The following is a 25,754-nucleotide window of genomic DNA, read 5'->3' as shown; positions in this document are numbered from 1 at the left end:
AAAAAAGTCACTGTACCACCCAATTGTTCCCACTGCTCTGCAAAAGCACAGACATTAGAGGAGCTACTGCAACAAGTGCGCCAAGGACTTCCCCAGCATGCCTTGGTAACTGGCACAGCCCTCTCCAAGTCCCTGCATGCCCCTGAATTTCCAGCACCGGTTTTGCTCCGCTGCCCTTCTGTCATGCAACAGGGGAAGCACTTTCCAAGCTGTACAGTAGCACAGGAACCAGAACCTGAGAACAAACTCAACCTGCAGACAGACAGAGATGACTTGGTGGCATTTAGCCTTACACAGGGCCACTCAGTATTCATACAGACAGACTGGGGCCCACAGGCAGGGAATGCTGTGCAACGCTTAGGGAAAGGATAAGGTAACCTTCATAGCTCCTATTTTAAAGAGCAAGGGAAGATTGACCGTTCAACAATATAGACTCAGTAATTTATTGTGTTGGCAAAATACTGAACTTACACTCACTATTTATTCTTATCAACATGAAATTCATATACGAATAATCTGATTCATGTCATTCTACTATTTAGACAGTAAAATCAATTGGGGAAGGGACCAAAAATTAAGAAAGAAGCTGAGACTGTTTCATTTCAGTTAAACAAAAACTGAACAGCATGCGTCTCCATGGGTCACACAAACTTTTGTTCCCATTCATATTCCTAACAGCCACAGAGAAACAAAAGCTCCTGGTAAGCCAGGTTATTGGATATTGGCAGCACGGACTGGGCACAAAAGCAAGTAAATTTTTAGTAGAGATGAAGGGGAATGTTTCACGGTTCAGATCAGAGCTATCACAATAATAAAAAGGATGAGAATGAGCAGAACTGAGATGCAGACATTCACATTTGGTCTTCTCTGCAGCCTAGAGGACAGACTACCTGCAGCATCACCAGCCAAGTAGGAAAGTAGCTAGCCATTTCAAACAGGGGAAGCACAGGACACCTAACACGAAGAGTGACTGCTGATTTTTAGCATCTCTTACAACCCATCCAAATACAGAAAAGATTTCTAGAAAGTTACAGATTCCCTCCTCTTGTTAGCTACCCTTCTAGTGACAAGATTAGCATCCAGAAAGAAACAGTTATGGAATTTTGACAATGAAGTCCTCTACCAAGTTTTTTGAGAAGGATGGCCTCTGAGATCAGCAGTGGAAACACGAAGGAGTAACTTAGCTTGAAAAAGCAAAAACACAAAATCTTCTGAGAGAAAGGGAGGGAAACATACACTGCCTATTTGATTAATATAGTGAAGCATTTAGAAGATGGAACCTCACTTATGCAAAATCACGCCCTGAGAAAGAACTTGATTTATTTTTACTGTTATATTAGTAAAACAAACATAAAAGTATTCAAGAAGTCTGCACTATAAATTGCAAACGTGATAAGCTATGTTGACAATTGTTTAGTCTCCTGCAGCAAAGTAAAGAGAGACCTTATTCAATACTCAAAAGAGCTTCGATGAAATTTTGAAAAGCAGCAGTGAGATTGCTAAATGTTTTGTTCAAATAATTGGATTTGGATTAGGAAAATAAAAATTAATAGTTTGTTACCCAGACATTAATAAAACACTTGGTATACTAGCACATCAAGTAAACATTCACTACCATTTTCATCGGTTCTGTTCATCTAGGGGTAAGCAATTAAGTTATTTATGTAGATAGATGCATTTACACATAGCAGGCATATTTTTAATGTACTGCCAACTGTGCTAAACAAATCAGTGGAAAGTGGAGGCTTTGTCAAGTGGGAAAAGAACAGCTGACCCACTTAGGAAGGTATACAAACAAGGCAAGTTTGCAGGAAAAACACAATGGCTAGACCATCAAAGGATCAATGAATAAACAGTATCAAATTGCTTGGTGCTGGTACTGACCTAAATATAATTGCCAGCCTTGAGGAATCATCTCCAACTCCTCACAAACAGGAAATACGTAATACACAGGGTATATAAAGGTAAGGAAACGATACCATCTCAATTGTAACAGTGAAAATTCCACAGCACATCTATATACGTTATCACGCGGAACAAAGATTCCCCCCTCCTATGCACAGCAATGAAAAGGCAGCTTACCCTCTCCACTTGTCCTTCTTTGTGCTTCTGTTTGTACACTTTCAGCTTCGGAAGGAAAGTCTCTGCGTAGTTCTTGTCCTCCATGCCTTGGAGCAGCACCCCATGGAACGCCAGCCTGCAGGTATTTGCATGAATATCTGTATCCAGCTTGGAGCCAATTACAAGGCACAGCTTAGGGCAAGTGACGGGTTTTTCAAACTCCAGCAAAGCCCACTGTTGTTTTGGCAGCTGGACTTCTGATCGGCCGTTTTCTTTATTCTCCTCTGAAGGGTTTGAGTCCTTGGACAAATATTCCTCTTGATAAAGATAGTCCTTATCAAAATCGAAAACGTTTTCTTGAATTTCTTCGTTGAAGTCAGCAGGAGCTGGACTGAAAAACATCACTCTTCCCATGACTGTTTCATGACCGACTGTGATATGAAACTTAGCCTTTGTCTGAAGAGCTCCTCGATAATACTGGATTTTCTTCAGGGAAATTATTGCAGCATGGATGGTGTGAAGTGATTCCGGGGTACAAATCAGGCCTCGTTCCAGTAGTTTGGGATCAAACTGGGTCACACAGATACCTACTCTGTCACCCTGCATGGCATACGTCACAGGATTATGGAACATCTGCATAGACTTGACTTTCTTTGTCACCTGTTGATGAGAGAGCAAGAAAGAAAATGAAAAAGAATTGCACACGAGCACATCACATGCATGAAGTCACATATCACACCCTTCTTACTTCCAGGGAGATTGACCTCTGGAAGAATCCAAAATTCAGAACTTAGGAAGTGAGCAGACTGAGAACACACTTGTACCATTTAAAAAAGCCAAGAATTTGAGCCTCTTTCCTTATTTAATGAGTGTTTCTGCCCATCAAACACTAGAACTACCATGGCCACAATTATCTTGACACTTGCTCCATCTCTGCTGCCATACTTCTCCCCTTTAAGCATCTATACCAGCAAAAACAGAGTAGTACAGTATCTAGCCACATATCTGCCTCACTACGTTCTCACTCCTTCCACAAAATGCTTTTTAGTCAGTTTGTGACTTGGTTAAAAGCCCTAAAGTGCACAGAAGAAAATTATTCTCCTCAGTGTTTGTATACAACGCTGAACACCACTACATCTTGTAAGGTATCACATCAAAATAATTAGTAATGCAAAAATCTAAGACTGCATAGCCCATTCAAATCTACACCTTATAAAGGAAAAAAAAAAGTTTTCCTATAAATACTTGTGTGTTTACAAATCAGGTTAGCATCACTACCACTAAAATGTGGGATTCCCCCTGTTGTGATTCTCATATGAAAAGTACGGTATTGTCCACTGATTGAAGTTATTAAGATATCTATCCATACTAAAATCTAATAAGCTTGCTATTCTATTTCTTACTTAAAGAAGTTCTTCAGCATAAGAGAAGAATGAAATCACCTTTTAAAGATCAGTCTTGGCTCTAGTCAATCAGACCAAGGCAACTTAGTTTAACAAGGCTTCATTTTGGCTCCTCTTTCATTTCTGTAAACCATCTTCTAAGAATTTTTCTGGTTTGCGTGAAACCCAATGTTTTTTCTTCTGATAATTTGCTTATGTTGCCACCGATTGCAATGCAACTAATGGATGTTGGATAGGTAACCACTGTGCCTGAAGTTCCTACATCAGATACCAAGTTTTCAATACCGAAATGGTATTTTTGGCAATTAAAGAAAATACTTCTATCCTAAATAAATATCAAGTACTTGGACAACAGTTTTCAGCACAGAAAAGTTACACACATCATTCCTGAAAAGCTGAAACCTCAAAATCCAGATCCAAGAACTGAACCCTCCATGGGAATGCTCTGTTCCAGAGATAATTTCTTCAGTATTTTCTGTCAATATACAATGGATTTTACTGTGAACGTGTACAGAGCAAAATTGGTAGCAGCTCTCCACTCTCAGCATCATTTTCTCTTCTGCTCTCTTCCCTTTTGACAGCTGTGGAATTGGTACTAAGAAAAGCTTCACGCCAAATGCTGCTGTGCAATTCTCAGCATTCAAGCTGTTATTACGTCTTACTCAGCTGTAACTATTCTCAAATCAATCCTCAACCACTGCATGCCCCTTAGCAATCCATCTTTTAATCCTTGCCCGTTCCTTTACTTTCTATTCCTGAAAAGTCAGAGTCCAAAATACACGAGCAGTGATGAAGAGTCCCAAATTAAGGATTTTAGGATCAAACTCAGCAGATCAGGGCTTCCTTCTCAGTTTGACACACAACTTAAGGATCTCATTTAGGTCAGACTGCTCAGAACAGTTTAGAAAAGTTAACCTTATTAATCACAGAATTACTTACTAGCGGGATAATACTGCAAATCTACACTTCTCTCCTGTGTCTCAGATGAACCGTATGCGTAGAAATAAAACCTTTTTCTTTTTCTACAGTCCGCCAATCCTATTTGGCTTCCCAACAACACCAAAATAAGCAATTTGAAGAGAAGACTGTAGGAAAGAAGGGCGAAAAAGAGCAGTAGGCAAACTAATTGCAGAAACTTAAAATAGAGAAGATGAAAAGTTTATTGGATCAACTAAAACCTTCAGTAGCTGGAATATAAAAGCTCCCCAAAGAAGCCACAAAAACGTGGGCAGAAGCGATGTATAGAAAGTTCATTTTAAAAGGGAAAAAATAATCTAGGAGATATACAGCTTCTGGCAACATTGGTAATACCTCAGATAATTGTTAAGGATTTATTTAGGGGGAAAAAAAAAGATACTGTGAATATATGTTTCAAAGAAACAAGCAAGTCCTACAGTACTGGAACTGCCATACGAGAAACACCCGACCAAACAATATGGAATGACTATGTTATATGTGATAATGCTGGTGATTAAACCTTCCATCTTCAACAACCATGGGCAGAGCCAACAAACAGCACATCAACAAGAACTACAGAATCTTCTATCTCTCTCAAAGGAACTGAAATGTGCACTAGAGATCTACAGAGTTTTCTCACTTGAATGTGGACAGAAAGATTCTTCTTCATTGTGAACATTTCTTGTTTATAATACTACTTTTTAGAAACACTTCAACTTAGCTACTCACCAGAGGTGAAAAGTTGTAGACAATATATTCTGGTCTCTGAAACAATATTTTATATATCCATATCTTCCATAGATTTCCCATAACATGAAATAATACCTGTGCTTAAAGTCAACCCGCAGGTGCACAGATATACTCAGGATACATTTTGGCTTTTAATTAAAAGAACAGTAGGCATCTATGGGACATTCCTCAAAACATGTTATGCCTAAACACTTCCTTACATTAATGCAAATTATTTGGATAGATATGTTTGATGTGCATCTTAAGAACAACAATCAGAATTAATAAGTAATTTTAGAATATTCACTTTGTGTGATTAAACCTTTTCAGAACGGTTCTCAACTATGGCATAGAAAGGTGGCTTGCATCAGAACTGGCTGCCTTCTTCCACATGCCTGTGTTGAGCCACACTAAAAGAAGAATACCTGTGTTGAATACCATTTCCCATGACCAACACCTGCTATGATTCCTACACACAGGGGCAATAAAACAAGAGTATTTTCTGGAGCGTGCTTCTCCTGATTACATTTGGCTGATGGTCCACTTAAAACAGACTCCAACGCAAGATCAAGAAAAGTTTTGGATCATACTCTAAATAAAAATCACTGAGAACTTTCAGAAGAACGTAAAGCTAAGCTTTGCCTCCAATCCCAAACTGATGATCTGTGCTCTCCCAATACAGTAAGCATGCTCCCAACCCTTACTGGGCTCTCCCAGAACTTAAGCATCTCAATTCTTTCTACCTGGCTCCAGTTTCCAGGCAGGTCTGACCATCCTCTGACCCACCAAGGGTCAGGTACTGCATTATTTAACCTAGAGGAAATCAGTGCTTCATGTTGACCTACACCTAGTACTTTGCCTGCTAGGTAATCAGCCCATCATTATTTGTTTTAAAAAGCAATCAGTTTTTCTCTTTACATTCAGTGACTAATGTCCCTACACACGTTAGAGGCTGGAAGAAAAGCGAATGGTAAGAACCATTCTTATTCCTTTATTTCTTACACATCCCCAGTGCTAGAATCAATTGTAAAAGGACCAGTGCAAGTCCCAAGAGTATAATGCATGAGGAAATTAGAAAATGAGCAAAACAAGGTGAGTCAGGGGAGAGGTCAGCTCACACAAGAACTGATTTGGGATTGCATCCCTTCCAAAAGGTCAGACACAGAAGCAGCAGCAAAGTGAATCTCCGAGTTGATCTGCACCCACTGGATCAAATCACAAGAGCCAAAGTAGCACTACATCACCATCTTTCTGTTTTCTGAGCATATCATGAACAATACCAAGCATAACTTCAGAAAGATAGATTTTGGATGCAAACAACATAGGTAACCACAGAATCGACGACATCTCATCACAAAAAGCAAAAGCCACATGCTGAAGTCTTACATTGTGCAAATTTAGCTTACCTTTCATTTTTGTTGTAATTCTAAATCTACATTAAAGCACAGTAAAAAGGATGAAAGAAAAGAAGTTCATATGTTCCAATGCAGGTTAAAAAAAAAAGCAAAACAGAAATCAAGGCTACTTAAAGTTCAACCCCTGAGATAAACAAACATTCAGTGTATGAGAATCGGTCATTTGAAGACGAAAGCAAAAACCCACTAAGATTTTCAAAGGAGTTTAGCAGACTAATAGAAAACAAGACACAGAAAAAGTCAACTAATGACTTTTCTGTGATATGTCAGATCTTCTTTTCCTCTACTTATCCAACTTCCATTAAGTTATCAGCCATATGCCATTGCTCATAGCTTCTTCAGATAAGAACCTTGCCATCCTGCTGCCTCCCAATGCTGCAAGTGCATCTTTCTGATACGAAAGATACAGCAACCATACTTCCCTGAAACATTGACGAGGAAGTGCAAAGCTGCAATAATTAGCATTAACATTCCAGTAAAGACAGGATTAAAAAGCAGAATTTATAAAAGGAGTTCATATTGAAAAAAGGGACCCCACCTCAAGAGCAAAGAACTCCAACTCATTGCCATGTAAATGAAGGATGACCATCTACAAGCAGAGTCCTACAGATGGGTATGTGGTGTTTTAGGTAAGGTCAGACACTCCTGCCAGAAGGATCCCTAGGCTGTAAGTAGACAGGACAGCAACAACAAGTGTTCCTAAATCACGAGTCAAGGACCCTGCCCTACTCCACACACCCTCTATGTAAATTAATATTTCAAAAGCTATGATAGAAAATATTTTCTTAGAGCCCTTGGGGTTCACGTAACAACCCAATGAGCATCAAGAGCTCCACAGATCTTCAGACAAGAGAAAGACAGGTATCAAGAGTTGTCAATAGCACATCACTGAACAGCAGTAACATTGCCCTACGATCAGTCTGTGGAAAGCCATCGTTTCCAAGCATCCCAATGACATCTTGGACCAACTGCAAATGGTAGCAGCCTTGGAAGGAAACAATTCCAAGACTCCAGGAGAGAAACACCCTTTTCTTCTACACACTATATCTCTCACATGGAATGGTCCTCTTAACTCTTAACTGAAGTTTTAAGTGCACCACTAAATGATTGCTGTGGTACTTATGTAATGCCACACACATGGCTCTCAGATTTTATTTAATATAGTCCTCCTCCTGTTAGGATAACACCACAGCCTGATAACCTGCACTGCAGAATAGGAATAAAGTGGTATAAAAAGGGATAGGAAAATCTCCTTAGCTTGATTCCTTTCACAGCATCTAAAATATGCCGACGCACTCAGTAAATAAAGAATGTCAGTGATCATACCCTCATGCTGCTCAGCTTTAATGCCATATTTTTAAATTAAATTACACGCACGTTATATTCACACAGACAATCACAAATCAAAAATTAGCAAGTGCCAAGACTAAGATTTGGCACAGGATGCTGAGTGACCTTTTGTGCCTAGGCATTCCCCTGTAGCTTTTGAGTACATAATCTCAAACTTTTTCAAAGCCTGAAATATCCAGTGCCCAGGCTGAACAAAGCTCACTGAGTAAGAAATTGTCCCACAATTCTTCTCTTTTGACTGAATTCGTTGCTTGCTGTAAACAATCATATCCATACTGTGCTGTATATACTCCAACCAGCTCCTCTGGAATATTTGCTTAATTAGTAAAGCTTGGTCAACTTGTCACCCTTGTGATATAACACAACATTACATCTCGCCTGCAAATAGGAAATTTCACCACATAGTTTGTCATGGTCTTAATTCTTAAGAAAAACCTCAGTGCCCAGTTTTTGAAAGTGGGAGGCTGATTTTTCAGAGTATTTCATTGCATTTTCAGTGAAAAGAGTGTCACAACAGCCATACGGTGTGCACAGAACTTCAGGTAGAGAAGTGATCCCCATTCTCTATGGATGCAGGGAAGGAAGAAGTGGGCAGATGTCCAACAGTCTTCTTTAGGTGAAACGATATAAGATCTCTCAAAGATTTTTGTAACAACAAAAAAGGTATATTAAGAGGTCAGGTAACTTTAACTGTAAGTGGGACTGCATTGTGCAGTCCATCACTCAGATGGCAAAGTATGCATTTTAAAAGCACATATAATGCTATTGAATTTAGCCATTAAGTATCCACACAAAGAACATCAGACCCATCTGTGGCACGGAATAAGCTTAAAATTTACATACCAAATAAAGTTTCTGCAACTTATCAAAATATATTTCAATAAATATTTTTCGAAGTAAAAAATCCAAGAAGAACTCAAGAACAGTGCAAAACAATAGGTTAAAGAAAGGCTGCCTGGAATTTACTTCTGAATGAATTCTTTTTTCCCCTCCAAATAGATTTTGGTTTAGAACAATAATAATACTTTTATCTGAAGACTTCAAAGTCACACGCAAAAGAATGTATCACAGTAAACACAGGGTTGAAGGTTTTATAGAAGAACTTCTACTGGGATTTTTTCCCCTTCTTCTTTAGAAGAAATTTGTTTACTACCAGTCTTTGAAAAGCATAAAAGGAGGAAACTATAGGGTAAAGAAGTAAAACTTTTACACATAGGGAACATTTGGAGCTTTGTGAGAAGGCTGGTTTTGGTAGAATGTGTGACATGTAGCCCAATGTGAGTAATATTATATCTCAAATAAAAATCAGCCCATGAATATACATAATCCAAAAGGTAATTCTCCCAATCTCTGAAATGTAATGGAGCCACTCTAGATCACTGAGGCATGAATATTTACCGTATTCAGGCTTTACTGCTCTCGATCTGGGTTCAATTTTGCAAATTAAAATGAAGGCTCTGTGGATAGAGAGATTAAAGAAGAGCATCCCAAAGCCTGCCTGTTTCCTTGGTGTGGTAGCAGCGATCTGGTTACCCTTCTGTTAGGTTATTTCTTTTTACTTAATGGAGTAGGTCAAAAGCAATTGCGAGTGGAAAGAGGAGGTCATTATTAGGGCACAACCTTGGAGTTAAAGGCTCACTAAAGAAAACAAACACAGAGTGAACATAAAGCCGAATTTAAAAATAAAACCCGTAATGAAAAATAATATTTTCAGGTCTTTTCACTTCTATTTTGACAGGTCAAGTGAAAAAAAAAAAAGAGAACAAAGTCATTTTTCGTGAACAAAATTCTCCCGTCCCTCCTCCAAAACAAGCTTGCTGATAGGAGATGTGATTTATACAAAATGAAGCAGAAGTGATGAATAATTACTAAGAGATCTGGTAGGCTTCATTAATTGTGGCAAATATTAGCACTAACTGTAATGATTTGTACATTTTCTTCAAAATATTTGGAATGGAAATAACAGCACTCCAGTGCAACACACCAACGAATGAGCAACATGAGTGTGCACATTCAAACAAATCAAATGATACAGTACCACTCCTAGTGAATTCCTTGTACTAATTACAATCAAAACAAAGGCTACCTCTGCTATGTGAGGAACAAAAGGAATTAATTACTATTTGTGCGAGTGGTTTTTGCAAAAATCCTTTTTAGTTTGTGAAATTAAAAACAATTGGTATACAAAATCTTTACAGCTTTTTCTTGAGGAAGCTTTTTTCTTGAAGTGGTAAATTTTAAAGAGCTGAACTGGAGATTGCTAATACAAGTCAGTAACAGTGATTAAGATTAGATGAATAAACTTATATAATGAACTGTGTATTTTCTAAATCTGAGCGTCTGAATTTCCAGTAAAGAACACATGATTTGAACACATGATTTATCCCTACCACCTTGGCAAACAGTGCTAAGCTATTAAAGGAGGAAAGCAGTGCAGAGCAAAGTTTGGCACAGCGAAATCAAATCCTAACGCACAGATACATGGTAAGAACAAAAGTCAGGTTTACAGCAGTGATTCTGATGACTCCACTCATATGCAGCTGAGGGAAGAAAGATGACAGAAGGACAAGAAATACAGGGGGAAAATGGCATGGAGAAGATGAAGTGATCATCTTATCTTATGACAGTGGAAATAAAGCCAAAACACAGCGGCCATTTCCTAGCAAAAACAGCACTTAAACATACAGAAGTGCCACGCACTTAAGAAATAAGAATTTCACACTTCTTTGCACCTCTGAGCTACCTCCTGGTACCAAAGGGTTACTGTGCTTTGAAATCTCTACCAACAGCCTTACTAAACATTTAATATTTTTCTTTCTGCTTTCTTAAAGGCCCCAGATGTGTTCTTGCAGATCAAAAGAGACCAACTTATAAAGTTAAACGAAATCAAGGGCTTTTGTTCCTAGGCATCGTTGCTGAACTAATTATTCCTAGATGTTGTTTAATGAAATAGTGGCGCTATATATTAAAACAGTTAACAGGATGAGTTGCATGAGTTATAGGAAAGGTCTGATCTAGGATTATAAATTTAAGTTTTTCTTCAAAGGAGATGAAACAAACTACTCACAACTCCCCAGTACTTTCTGTCACAGGAAGACTGAAATAAAGGAAACCCAAAAATGTATGAAAGCTGAAATATCATTCTACATATTTACCCTTCCTTGAATGATAGAGAGCAAAAGATGGGGGAGTTGAAAAAACCTCTAAGATTCTTTGAGGTGGGGAAATGAAGATCTAAGTTATCCTGTCTATTCCCTGAACGCTACAAAGCACCAGTTCAAGTAAACATTGGTAAAGTCTTGAAAGATACCTACTCAAAACAAGAAAGGACTCCCATCTTAAACTCCCACATTCAAAGTAAAAAGCTACCAGATCAATTAAGCATTTTTTATTAACAGGAGAAAAAAAAAAAAGGCAAAAAGGAAGAGGGGAGGCAAAGGACTACCCTAATAACCAGTTATTAGAATTGTATATTACACTGTACAATAATTATTAGAACGGGATCTTTTCACAGCACCCAACCACACCGTATCTTTGGCAAAACGCTTATTTAATCCTCCATTTACCTGACAGAAGCAAGAGACTCTAGGGATCCCTAAGGAAGCCTCAGTCTAAGAAGGCAACTTTGCAGAACCGATGGCTCTTATACATTCAGACAATAAACACTTCACTTCCCTACTGATAGTCTCTCCCGTGTTTGTGTTTTACAGCCTGACACCGGCCAACCCAACACTTGACACCTAATTAACAGGCCTAGGAGCTGGAGGTCCCTATATTGATCACACTAAATGGGATTAGTGTGAAATAAAAAGTTCAAAGGGTCTTGACCAAACTTCACCACAGCCCAGCTGTGACAGCTGCTACGAATTTGTGCATCCAGTGCCCCACGTTTTCATTAAGGGGGTCTAGCCCACGAGAGCACGCTGTAGCCTACAAGATCACGAAGGTTCACTGAACAATGTCAGGCTCTGTACCGAGGACAAAAATCCCCTTGCTTGTTTGCATAGATCTTTTTGATTAACTCTTGAAAAGGGTCCCTCACCTCTGATACACCAAGCTTTTACAACAGACGCGGAGCTGCGACTTCTTTGCCTCTCACGGATTTGTTAGCTTGCTGTCCAACTTGAGAAAGTCTAGGTTTGACTATAAAAGAAGTAATTTCTTGTAAATGCTACAAAGCACACTTAGTACATTCTGACAATGACAGCCAGGAGGCTGTCAAATGCATTCAAATAACAGAACTCCCAACTATTATCTTTTCAACACATTTCCCACTCACCTAGGCCTTTCACTTGCCATCAGGTGAATAAATATTTCTACGTTTTACACCCTCCCACCACTATTTTTTCCAGGAGTAGTCCTAATGACATGATTTTCATCCTTCACCGAGATCCAGGCAAATTAGAACACCCAACATATTTCAATATTTTATCTGTGTGTAATAGTTTCTTCTTCAAAAAAGTTCCCCAGTATCAAGTGTGCCAGCACCTGCAGCAAAAGCATGGGAGCAGGAAGTACACCTCAACACGGTGTAACAAGCAGATGTGCAATGCCACTAGGGCACAGTCAGCATACAGCAGGATTCTCCAGGACAGTGTCATTATCCAGGGTAAATAAGCAATGATTTTCCTTCTGTTGCTGATTTTATTGTTTCACAGATACACTGTGTCAATATGTATTTATACGTTTTAATTCTCGAGGAATTGAGCTTACATATCAAGGATAAGGAAGCAAACAGCAATGCAGAGCCAGCACACAAGGTCTCTGACAGCGGATCACTACCAAAGTGAAAAGCTTGGTTAAATCAATGGGGGGAAAACCAAAGCTTATGAGAGAGGGGACTTAACATCAGCATGTCAAGGTATTTATATTTACACAGGAAATAAACCTTTTAGCGCTTTATTCAATCTTAGGCACACCAAAACCAGCTTTTCTTGCTTTTTCTCTTCACTGTGAACACATCTCTTCCACTGCATTTCTTTCCTTGAGCCCCTTTTCACTTCTCTCTTTGGGTTTTGCATTTGCTCCGTGTCCTGCTGAGAAAGGCTTCAGTGACACAGCTCGTGGCATTCTGACACATCGCACCCAGGCTGCAGAGTTAACATCCCAAGACTGGGGGAAGGCTTCCCATGTGTCTGCAGAGCTGTGGGCTGTAGCACTGCAGCTATCACTCCTTCAGTCACAAAAGCTGCAACCTTTTCTTCTTTAATTTAAGCTGAATTTACGTGCAATCCAAGATGCACAGGCCACAAGAAGTTCTCGGAGATGACTGGATGCAGTGCAGAGGAAGCTTATCAAACTTACCACTTGTTTTCTTTTTTCCCCTTACATATCCTTTAAGATTATTTCTTTTTTTTTTTTTGACACAGTAGTTTTAAAAGTTCCAGATTTAAATAGTATTCCTCCGTAATCAGATCTCCTCTGCAGTTTTTTTCCACAGAAGTTATGAGCTCTGTTAACACCCCAACATTCTGGGACTAAGTGCTTCCTAAATAGTGCAAAATAGCATAACCACTTTCTCTCTCAATATAAAATTGTGTTACAGCAAGTGATGAACGATTGAGAAGTGCATAAGAACAACTCCCCACGCACACGCTATGGAGGTAGATACCCCTCAAAAAGAAAAACCAAAACCATACAGTTTACAAGTTTAAGCATTACAGTATCTCATTAGGTCTGCTCTCTGCTAAAAATCTAGGCAAGCTAACCAATATCAAAAAAATATTTTCAAGGAAGACGAAGGCAAGAACTTGCAACTGAAAATGCACCCTGCTGCCTTCCAGTGTCCCTGCTAAACAAACCCCACTGCACCAGCCCCTACATCCACCAACTGTTCTTCATTAGCCAAAGCATTCTTCTCTCCAAAATCAAAACAGCATTTGCTCTTATCTTTGACAGCAACATGACACAGAGGATATCAGCCTTTATCTCAGCACAAATCAACACTAACGTAGGACTGTATATCCAGAAGGCTCACTTAAACACAGCAAATACACACTGTCTTCCTATGTCATGAATTTATGTGGTCTTTATTTCAAAAACACATGGAAATTCTTCCACAGTATATAGGGACATAAAAGATACCCATCACAGTAAGACGACAAGATTTGGGGACTTGCAATTTTAGGACAGTGGACTAAGATAAAACACAGAACTATACGGTGCTTCCCCGAGTTGAATGACTTCTTTTGCACAACTGATACAGCCTGAAAAAGATATGATTTTATTGGAAGTGATCATTTTCCCTAAGTAAAGGTATCTAATGTGTTACTAGAAAGGCCCAGAGAAAGTCAGGAGTGAATCCATAACTAAGAACTCATCACAACACTCAAAAGAAAAATGTCTAAGTTAGAAACACCTACTATAGCCAGTGGTACTCAGAAAACTGTGTCAGCAAGCTGGTACAGCTGGCTGAAGTTTTATTGCTATGTCTCAACATAAGAGGGATAAGGATATTTTAAGCACAGATGAGGACAAGAGAGAAATAAGAAAATAAGAAAAGCTTTTTAACTTGGTCAGTAAGCCAAGTTTCCAAAGTGACTGGTTGCTCCAGACTGAAGAGACCTAACTTCAAGGATCATCAAAGCAAACATGACGAAAAAAGTACGTGCAACATTTAACTGTACAATTAATACTAGTTACTGTGCAGCATAAATACCTTCTGTGTTCTCTCTGATGTACAGATTGAGCGTTCAAAGAATTTTTAAAATGAAATGTAGTAGTAGTTTGATGAAACTGCCACCACTAATCACTAAAACCTTTTCCATCTTTACTACGAAGCACAACACAACTGAGCACAACTACAGTGCATAGTTCCAGTCCATTGTTTCTTGCATGTATTTTTATGACAGATTTTTGTTGTGCTGTTTTCCTGAAGAAGATAGGCACCATTTATTGCTTTGGGTTTTTATTTTAGTCAGGTGGGATGAACGATGTACTGTTTGGGAGATATTTCAATCCCCTCACTTTTCTAAATATGCTATTCAAAACCCCAAAAGGATGTTAGCATTTACCAAAAGCACTGAGTTAGCCTATTAGAATATCAATTCTGACATGTTATCTAAGGCAACGGCTTATTTCAGTTGCTTCAGAGGAAAAACATGAAACCTCAGTACCTTACCAACTGTGCAATGATGAAAATTATGTTGTAATGAATTCCAATCTAACCCTCAATATCAGGTTCCAATTACTGCGCTCAGAGGAAAAGTAGAAATATTGACCAAACATAACACTGTTTTTCTGATTAAGCGGTGAACAATGCTGCAGAAAACCCTACACAGACATAACTCCACAAAGAAAACCAGGTTCCCACTTAGACTTATCTTTTTAGCTTTTTTGGCTCCCAGTGTACAAAGGAGTGAGCTCTCATCAGCACAGAGACATGGCTCTGAAAAGGGGATGCTGCTATGAGGTTTAGCAGCACTGTTGTACATTTCAGTAGAAGCATTATTAAATTTAGCAGACTTTGTGGTTTAATATACATCAGGAGAAGTAATTTTTCTACAAGCCTTTGGCTCCATCTGCTGACTTTTAATATTAAAAATAATTGATGAGGTTGAAGATGTACATACTTCCAAAACACAAAGTCTTCTACATTTTTCTAAGTTTAATTCTAAAGGTGTAACACGGAATAGCTGAAGTGTTTGGTGTGGAGACTTTATCAGTTAAAAAGATCTAGAAACAACGAGAAACAGGCTCTGAAAAGGTACCTGAGCAAGCCCAGGATACACAAGAGGTAAACAAAAGTTTGTTCCAAAGACTGGTGGGACCTGATCTAAGCAACAGGTACATTCCTGGGGATATGTGACTGAATCACTCAGCAATTAAGACCAAAAAGAATAAAGATCCTTAGCACAGCCACAGTGAGAGCTCACTGGAGACATTTGCTCAACACCTGCCTGGCTGATGTCAGCTTCTCCCATTTTCATCAAGCCATCTGCTTCACAGAATCTCAAGCTTGCTGTATTTACGAATAAAAATACGATAAACTCCTCTGAAGGTTCAAAAGCCTCAATACTTGCCTGTTCCAGCACTGGTGTATTTTTCATTATTGCAGACCTCTGATTGTTATCAGAGTGTTATGAACTCCATAGAATTTACACACACACACACGAAGTACATGAGAAATAGATTTAATATGCTCTTAAATATAGCAGGGAGAAATCAGACCTAATTTTAACTGGGTAGGTGGGAGAAAAACTTTCACAAGTATCAAATAGAGAGTCACTTCAACACTGCACATACAGAGTTTCAATACTTCATAAGCAGCCTGATTGACATGAACACTGAGCTCTGTGGCTGCAAATGGTACTGGGTGGTACCAGGGATAGCCAGCAGCTCCAGAAATCTGTTTTTTTCCCCATTTTCACACTAACACTAATAACAAAAACCAACACTCCCAACTTGCAGCTGAATTTTCTGCTGTGAATTACACCATAACCACAAAGCTATGCTTAAACGTTCACTTACATTCCTCCTCTTTTCAGTCTGACATTAAGATGCTTTGCCCATCTCATACCTAAAGTACACGCAAACAAATGAAAACAGGAATTTCCCTTCTTAAAAAATAAAAAAGGGATCATGCTTTTGCTTTTTTTTTTTCTTTAATTGAATTAAAACAAAGTTTTTATACGGTGGAGGGAACAACCCCAAAACAACTAGAAAACCCAAACTAAAACAGACAGAACCCTTACCTTCACACTCTCATTTCTGTGTTATAAGTAGTGTTGTTAAAAAGTTCTTTAGCTTCATTCCAATGACATCCTTCCTTTAAAGAAAAAAGCATAGGAAACCACTCCAATGGAAATATCACTAATGCTTCTGGGAATCCACCATGTGAGAAATATTCAGCTTTTATGTCTTAAAGATGATATACATAAGTTGAGACAACTGAAGGCAACTGTCTTGCTTAAATATTCTCTTATTAATCCTGTTAGCTCTAAATGCATTCTGCTATTCCAAAAGCAAATCTGAAGCTTGCAGCAAAGATATTTTTTCAAAGTGATCTCACAGAAGACCACCATTTATCTGCATTCAGCAAAGCATATTTGGATGCAGAAGCCTAACAACCCAAGCAACAAGTCTGGGTAGGTGGTATAAATGAAGAGGAAAACAGAGCAGGGATACAAATGGTAAGAAAAACTCAAAAGCAATTGGAGCTTTCTGTACTACTGACAGTAAAGGACCACAGATTTACCTTAGAACACTTCACTAATTCCCAGCACTTGCTGCAAGAAGGAAGAACAGACATCTCAACTCCTACCATCTTAGATATTTCCATCATTTCTCCACTATTCAAGGAACATTAATACATCAGAATAAACACATTAAACTTAACCCTTAGGTAGCATCTCAAGGTCACATCAAGCCTCCGAGGAAGGCTCTAAGCAAGGCAGGACCTCACCACATCAGAGAACTTCCATCACCCATAAAAGATTAAAGATGACCCAAGTTACCTAAGGCAAATAACGCATTTAATAGGCTCCTCTAGAGCCCCAGCAATCAAGGAGCATTTCATAACACCAGAAAGAAGCATTAATTGGATGCATACTGTGGAAACAACTGTTTCTCCTCAAACAAGGGCACCGAGTCAACAATAGAAAATGTGAAATAGCAACACCAGTACCTTCTGCAAAGCACTGTTCTTTGTTAATCACTACACATCTTCAGTTCTCTTCTAAAGCATAGGGCAAAACAGTTCAGCCTGGGGTCTTTTAGTATTTTACAAAGACTTGTGTGCTACTTTGCCTTTATACTAAGTTAACTAGTGTCATTTTATGCTGATTCAAGGGCAAGCTGTGCATTTACTGTAGCCTTACTGGGCATTTATTTCAATCCTGTAATAAAAATACATTTTCAATATTCCTTTTCAAATCCTCTTTATTGTGCTTCCACTTTGAGTGTGGTATACCCGCATGTTTCTCATTCACTAAAGACTTCAAATTATTGTCAACTAATCTTTACAAGCAGGATCAATGTCTTCTAGACAAAGCAAATAGCACGTGAGTAATACCCACCTCTCTAAAATGAATTCATTTTTAATAGCACATTTTCTTCCTAAGGTATCATTTAACTTGCAGCAGTTCCACATACTAGATACCACATGTAAGACAAAAAAAAACCCAAACTCCTCCAGGAATGATTAGAGTAGAAGTCTACTGAAATTACTTACATAGGGAATGTGATATTAAGAAAAAGCAAATAGAACGTACTGATTTAAATGAAAAAAAGAAGATGGAACTAAGTGGCCACACAAACACTCATGAAACATGAGAGAAATTTCAAAAGGTCCTCAAGGCTTACACTGATCTTAAACACGGCATAATTTTCAGTACCTCTATCCCAATTTCACTGAAGATATTGATGTCTCCACACATAACAGGGCCCTAATTCCAATGACTTAATCTGTTTCAACTGCAGATTTCTACTAACTGAACTCAACAAGCAGTAACATCATCACAGCCATTCTCTGACAGGATCTGTTACTCACCACACAAATGGATTTAAAATACCAAAACAACACAACAGGTTTTCTACATAGAAAACAGGCCAACTGCTAGAGCTAGGGATGTAAGCTTTCACAAAGGCCCTCTAGTTCATGTCTATAGCTTAAGCATCTGAAGATGTACTAGTTACTGTGACTCCTTAAAAATGTTATTTGACCTTCTCGTTATGATTCCTAAAGTGTGAAACATTCACATTTGATTACTTTTTCATTAGAAGAGAAAGAAAGAGAAACCGTGTTTTACAGCACGTGCTTTCCAGCTAATCTTTATAACCATGAAGATCCTGAGAGTTTGTAGTTTTCATTCCAGCAAGCTGGAAATGAAAATCTGTATCTAGGTATTTGTATCATGTTCATCACAGTACTATCTGGGCAGCACACATAATTATATTATTCCAGCAGATACTGTAAATATTGGCTTTCTCCAGTATTACTTTTTCTTTCATCAAATACACTGACTATTATAATATAGCATTATGAGAATGCCAAAGAGATGTGTCTTACATTTATTTTCAACAATACGTGTTATTGTCACAGGCACAGGACAACAGATTCATCTGATGAGCTGAACAAATGTTTAAAGAGCAAAGTCAATTCTCATGCAATTTTCACAGCAATAGCAGAATACGATTTAGTCTTCTGAAGGAGAAGGGAAAACTGCTATCTGAGGAAGGCAGTACAAGACATGAAATCCGTAGGACTTCCTGTAGTGTAATAACATTTCATGTTACATTTCTGTCTGGGATAGAGTTAATGGTTTTGTTTTTTTTCCATAGAGACTCATATAACGTCGTATTGTGGATTTCTGATGAAAACAGTGGTGGTAACACCGATAGTTTAGTTGGTGCTGAACAGTGCATGCACAGAGCCAAGGACTTGTCAGCTTCTCACACTGCCAAGGCAGCAAGGAGCTGGGGGGGGACAGAGCCCTGCTCACCTGGAGTGGTTGAACACCTCCCTGCCAATGGCAAGGAGTGAATTAATCCTTTGCTTCGCTTGCAAGCACCTCATTCACTCTACCTTGCAAACCATTCCTATCCCAACCCATGAGTCCTCACACTTATACCTTTCCAATTCCTCCTCCCCTCATCCCACCGGGGGAGAATGAGCAAGGCTGTGTGGTGCTGAGCTGCCAGATGGATTAAGTCACACCTCATCAAGAAAACACTCTGATGATAGACACATTAGATTCCAGGGTACAAACTCCCCAACTCATAGTGTTATATCTTCTGGTCAAATCTACAGTAAGTTTACCTTCAAGGTCATCGGTTCAATATGGTTTTCAATACTCAAATCCACTTTTTTCGTGTCACCACTCAGATCTGAGCAGAACTTTCTAATGCACAGAGCACGACTACTTAGCACAGCATTGCTGAGTAGCTCTACTTCTTAACAACCTGATCAAAGGAGGAATGACCAAGGAAGAACAAAAAGTGACATTCCTTCCTTCATTCTGGTTACTGAAATTTTGCCAAAGCCTCCAGCACTGGAAGTTAAAAATTTAAAACACGGTAGTTACTTAATGTTATTACTAAGCCTACTCATACTAAAGTTGCATTTGCAGCAAGAATGCCAGGTTACGTTCACCAAACAGGAGGTTACCTTTCCCATTGCTATTCAAGCAGTCCAATAAGGCTCCTGCTAAAATGAAATGTGTACGTGCACGTGGGTCTGTTTTCAATTGAACTGCATGGAGAACAAATCTGCCCAATAAATTAAGAGAAATAAAGTTAATGACCTGGCAGAAGCAATGCTTAAGCAAAGAAATACACAAACACAGATCATTCTTCGCTTTAAAAAGTTACTAAAAACTTTAAACAAAAAGGCATTTGGATAGAAGTTTGTGATGACTACTGTCATGTCCATTAACTTGAGTTTCAAACTAACTTTGAACTCCGGGGTACACAAACATCAGAACACAACAGCTGATCACTGGACTAGCAACTGTTATACAGAAAACATCCTACAAAATCCCACAATAAAAGCAGGTTGCATCTCATACTTAAGTCATCTTAAGGTCCTTCTTCTGTACACAACTTACAGGACACTGCTTAGAATACATGCCTGTAGCTGCTTGGCTTTTAATAGAAAATGCGAGACTTGGGACCTAGGATCAATAGTTGGTATGGTCTTTAGAGGAAGTACTGGAGCCTACCCATACATCATCAGAAACTACTCTTTAAAAAAATAACACTACTTAGTATTTATTCACGTCTCGTCACATTCCACCAACTAAGGACAGGTGAGAAACCTTGGGATGGCATTTCTGATCTCGTTTCCATCAACCTTAGTCGGTACTGGTTTCAAACAGAGCAGTGAGAAGAAGGATGGGAAAAAGAATGTTTTTTTCAAGCAATTGGTGAAAGTGGAAAAGATCAGTCATCTTAAAGAGCAAACTTGGAGACTGGAAAAGAAGATAGAGTGAGATGGAAATAGGTTGGAAAAAAAGGAGAATGAAGGAAGATGAAGGAAGGAAGGAACATGAAGGAAGTCAAAGCAATAAATCTAAAGGTCAGGTATCATCTTCAAGGCTGAGACGTTCATCTTTCTTTTTGTCTTTGTTCTATGTATTAACCTGCACACTTGTTCCATATTTAGCTGCACTGAAACTGATTCACTCACTAACACAGAACCTATTCTATTTCTACAATTGCAGCACTTCTGTATTTGGACATCAAGCTTTTGCCACAGATCCAGCAGCTCAGTACATTGATAATCCCCAGAAAGGTGCAGAATACTGACCAACAGAGATGGCACAGTAGCCAGCTGGGCTCATACCACCCACTAGTGAAACTAGTGCACTGTAGTGCCAAGATCAACCTCAGAAAAGCTCTACCTGTATAGTTTTCTTGGCAGTCCACGGGTTCCCTCCTATTCAGTTCAGTTTTTTTCCTGCCTTGTATTTCTATAACAACTTTTTTTTTCAGCCTTTTTTTTTTTTGAGCTTTTTAACATTTTCACAAGACAAATGGTCTACTAAAACCTGAACAGAAGAAATCTTTAATTTGATTTATCTAAGAAAATGAATCACAGTACCCAAGAAAAAACTATAAGGTTCATCTACTCAGGCACAGCCAAGACAGTCCTGTATTTCTTCTTCATTTTGAATCCCACTGAAGAGAATACCAGTTCTATGACAATAGGAGCTCTCCACACTTTCCAACTACTAAGGTAAAATTATCTGTGTGGTAGTAGCGTAAGCACCGACTTTAAATCATGTCATCAGTCAACCACAACCAGACAACATTGCAGATATTCCTTAACCAGCAATTAGCATCACAGAAATACTGCAGAATTTAGACCTCAGAGAACAGCACTGTTTCCATCAAGGATGCACTTTCTTGTGAATCCCAATCATTTGCAGATGTTTTTAAGTGGACAGATGCAACACACAAGTTCACTCCTTTTCAGATCCACTGCAGGAAGAAACACGAGTAACCCCAGATAATTTTTCCTCCAACGTTAGAAGGCAGTCCACAGCCAAACAGTATTTACCTAGCAGGGAGCACAGGGTACAATCTAGACCCTCCACCAAGAAAAGCTGTGCTGAAAATGAATTTCAGTACTTGAAGAGTTAATTGGCCAACACTGACCAGGCCACTTTTCTGCCTACAGAGATCACATTAGACACACAAGCTCCAAAAATACAGTGCGTGGCTTGGATTAGCACTGCTCAGGTTGGCTGCTCTCCCTCTGGCTGCCTTCCCTTCTGCTCTGACAAACTGAAAAAATAAAAATTAAACCCCACGATATGCACCCAGCTCCCTCTCTGTTACATCTTATCCCTGGTTGTGAATAGAATATGCCTAACACAAAGTCCTGATCTTACAGTCTCTTTTTACTATACACAAACTATACTCAATAAAAACCACAAGAGATATGAGCTACTGTACTTCAGAATTGAGCCATACAAACAAACAGAGGCATACAAGTCCTTTTCAAAGTCCAAAGTTCATTAGGAACTTTTTCCCCACAATTAAAATCTATTCCTCTCCTTTAGGGTGTTGTTCCTTCCCTTTTGTTTGTTGTTGTTTTGTTGTACTTTTGTTGCTTGTTTTTTTTTTTTTTAAAGTAATGATAAAAAGCAAAACAATATAAAACTATACATTAAAAACGAGGGAACTGATCTTTAAAAGAGCTCAGCATCTGCTATTTCTATTCTCTCAAGAGATCAAGCCAAGAAGATTTGAGAAGTTTTTATTGCCAGATCTAAATTTTATTCCACAGGCACCGGATCAGGTCTTTAATCCTTTACTTAACCACAAAGAACTGTGCTGAGGAGTTTAATTCTTCCAAAACAACTGATAATATCCTTAAACGTCAAAAATACTTTCCAATATAAGCCAAATCCCGCATGTTTTGCTTTTAAGTAAATGCCACAGCAGATGCAAAACCAGTAGGATTCACTCTGATCTTTTCTAGGAAAGGAGAAAATCTCCAAACACAATCCATGCTTTAGAAGTGCCAGACAATTAAAGAAACAGTTCAATACTTGTACTGAATTAAATTGCATGTATAACATTATGCGTATGTTTAATTTATTGATTTAGGATTTGAGATTCTTATATTTTACTACCCACATATTTTAATATGTATTATGAACTGCCTTCTCACCAGGAAGCAATTTTACTAGTTACATTTAATTCTTTTCCCCCAGATACTCTCAGATTTTTCTGAGTTGCCCCTCCCCATCGCATTTCAATGAGAAGGAAAGTTGGCTGAGAAGTTTAACGGGACGAAAATAAGTTACAGCCAAGTTTCAAAGGAAAAAAAGCAGAGTGGAAATTGAGACATTTCAAGCCATCAGAGAAATTCCGCTCCGGAACAGGTTCCCAAGAAGAACAGTGAAAGAAACAATTAGTTTTAAGTAGGTCTCACCAACTTTGTGACATCATTTGATAGGACTGCTACATAGTGAACTGTATTCAGTGACAAGGTATCTTTCTATCACAAACTTCTAGGAAGGGGAACAGAGGAGATCTCACAAACAAGCCACGTCCAAGGTGAGCGAGGCTTCTTACCTAGCGTTGTAAAGGCTGCTTCTGGCTTTACTGTGTAAGTACAGGAAATCCAAGAAGCCTCAGAAGAAGCAGGTGCAGAAACTGAAGTCACGTATATTTAACAGAAAACACAGCAATGCCTCCTACATGCAGTACTAAACAAAAGACAATCAAGATATCACAAGCTTTGGATAAGTATGCTTGGTATGAAAGCAGTAAAAAGACGGCTACAATTTCACCATGAAACTCCACATACATCCATCTCCATGATACAGTTCACAGGATTCTGAACCAACTTCATTTTCTGAGGTTTACATACCAAAATGTGTTCTCCGGCACGACTTCAATAGTGCAACTCTAAGATCTTGCAAAAGGAGTCCTTAAATCTATTCTTAGATATATATTGACAACTGCTTATTGAGCTTTAGTATAGAAAAACAGATTTTAGTTAGGCTGAAGTAATCATGCAAGAAAAAGCTGAATTATCTTGTAGTTTGAATAACTACAGTGGTTTAGCTATTTGAGTTATTTTATCAGACACAGGAGAACTTCTTTGTCGGTTGAGCCATAAAGCGATGGAACATCTGCCAGAAAATGGACCAACAAAGAAGCTTGAAAAGATCTTTTCATGTCGTAGAAGCCATGAAGCTATTCCAAGTATCACACTTGGAAAATGATACTCCTTACAAGTTCATAAAGTCAATACAGCCCAACAGCAGACAGGCTCTTGTCAAGACAAAATCTACTACCGGCTTAAGCTGATACTCATTCACCTCAAGATTCGACTAGAAAACAGAAACAAGTTCTCATTTTGTTCATACTTGGATGTGTCGGATGACCTCTTCAAAGTATATCACAGTACTAAAACACACAGATGACTGCTCTCCAGATACAGAGGAGCAGTTCAGAAACGCTCTCACCACTTTTGAGAAGTACTCAGTAGAACACAGTACAGCAACGGTGCAAACATCAGGGACTGTGAAGGCTGGGCTCAGCGTGAGCATTCCTCTTCCTGTTAATGGTAACAGCTCGGTCACACCTAGCAGAACTCTGACATCAAAGACACACCTCCCAAGGACAGCCCATTATCAGTGGCCCACAATTTTTTTTTATTACACAAGAAATAACCTTGTATTCTATTAAACCAGCTACATTATTCAGCTCCAGTGCACAGCAAAATTCCCCAAATGATCCTCTGCAGATAGGGGCCCATCATTTACCAGTAGCTCAGCTCCTCAGCTGTCACATCACTCACAAAATTCTAACAAAATGCATTACAGAATGGCAGCACGCTGTATTTTTATGTATGTTCCAGTGGAGCTGTTAACATTCACCAGGCACGCAGCCTGGATCAACCTGCAATAACATTAATCACCAATTACCCTAAACACACATGCTTTGTGACTGCTATACTCGTGTAGCAGTCAGTTACAGATATGACAACGCTGGATTAACACTTTCAGGATGTTCCTGACTGATCAAGATGCAACTCTCTTGCTTTTAAGTAAGCATCTCTACAAATTGACTTCAGTCTACCTCACTGACACATCCATTTTAACTCCTCACTCACTCCAATTTGACCTCTCTACAATCTTTCCACAACTCAGAGCGATTCTTATTTACTAACCTGGAACAATTTCAGTGCCTGAAAACAACTTCTCTTTAAAGGAATGCTAATGTTTCACCATCTCTTTTATGCAGTCTTCCAGCACTTCTATCATGCCTGGGACTGCACAATCCACAGCCAGAACCACTAACACTGGGCAGAAAGAAAGCTACATCCCACACACTTTACATTACTTCTCACATATGTACGTTATATATACTTATGACAATCGGTAAGAACAAAAGTCTTAGTTTCTGCCTGTTCTCCATTTGTTTCATGTTGAATTTCTAAGTGTTTCCTGTTCTAAAGCTACTATCATTCTTCCCAACTGTAGGGAAGAGAAAGACACCTCTCCCCTGCTGAAAATAATACTTTCCTTTTTCAGTTAATGAATGCTACAAAAAAAAAAAAAGAAAAAAGACAAACTCAAACTACGTTCACTAAACACAATATACATAGCTCAATATGTTCAAATCACTAGGGTCAATTCTATCAGTAACATAAAATGAATCTATATTGCAAAAGCAAAACATCCTTACTATTTAACTCCAGGAAGTTTTATAAAGGAGAAATAAAAATGTCATAACTTGTTACAGTTTATAAACAGGAAGACTGGGGAGATTGAGAGACCACTGAAGCAATCTTCATGGACATTCAGAATTCTGCCAACACTGTGTTTTTGCTGCAGAAATCCTGGGTTCATGCTCTTCAAGGTGGATTTCAAGCACT

At 38.7% G+C, this 25,754-nt stretch overlaps 1 protein-coding gene across 1 annotated transcript in view; it reads right to left on the bottom strand.

Annotated features, from left to right (window-relative positions):
- Nucleotides 1-25,754, bottom strand: part of EEFSEC (eukaryotic elongation factor, selenocysteine-tRNA specific) — a 110,537-nt gene that overhangs the window by 48,295 nt on the left and 36,488 nt on the right. The window contains exon 5 of the mRNA XM_065749264.1: nucleotides 2,083-2,721. Within this exon, the coding sequence (XP_065605336.1) occupies nucleotides 2,083-2,721 (639 nt within the window). The remainder of the gene's footprint in view (nucleotides 1-2,082; nucleotides 2,722-25,754) is intronic.

Source organism: Cyrtonyx montezumae, unplaced genomic scaffold (genome assembly GCF_038088225.1).
Source record: "Cyrtonyx montezumae isolate F1298 unplaced genomic scaffold, pur_monq_1.0 scaffold_6, whole genome shotgun sequence".
Taxonomy (NCBI): Eukaryota; Metazoa; Chordata; class Aves; order Galliformes; family Odontophoridae; genus Cyrtonyx; species Cyrtonyx montezumae.
Note: the sequence above shows the minus strand (reverse complement) of the source record. Positions and strands in the feature narration are given on the sequence as shown.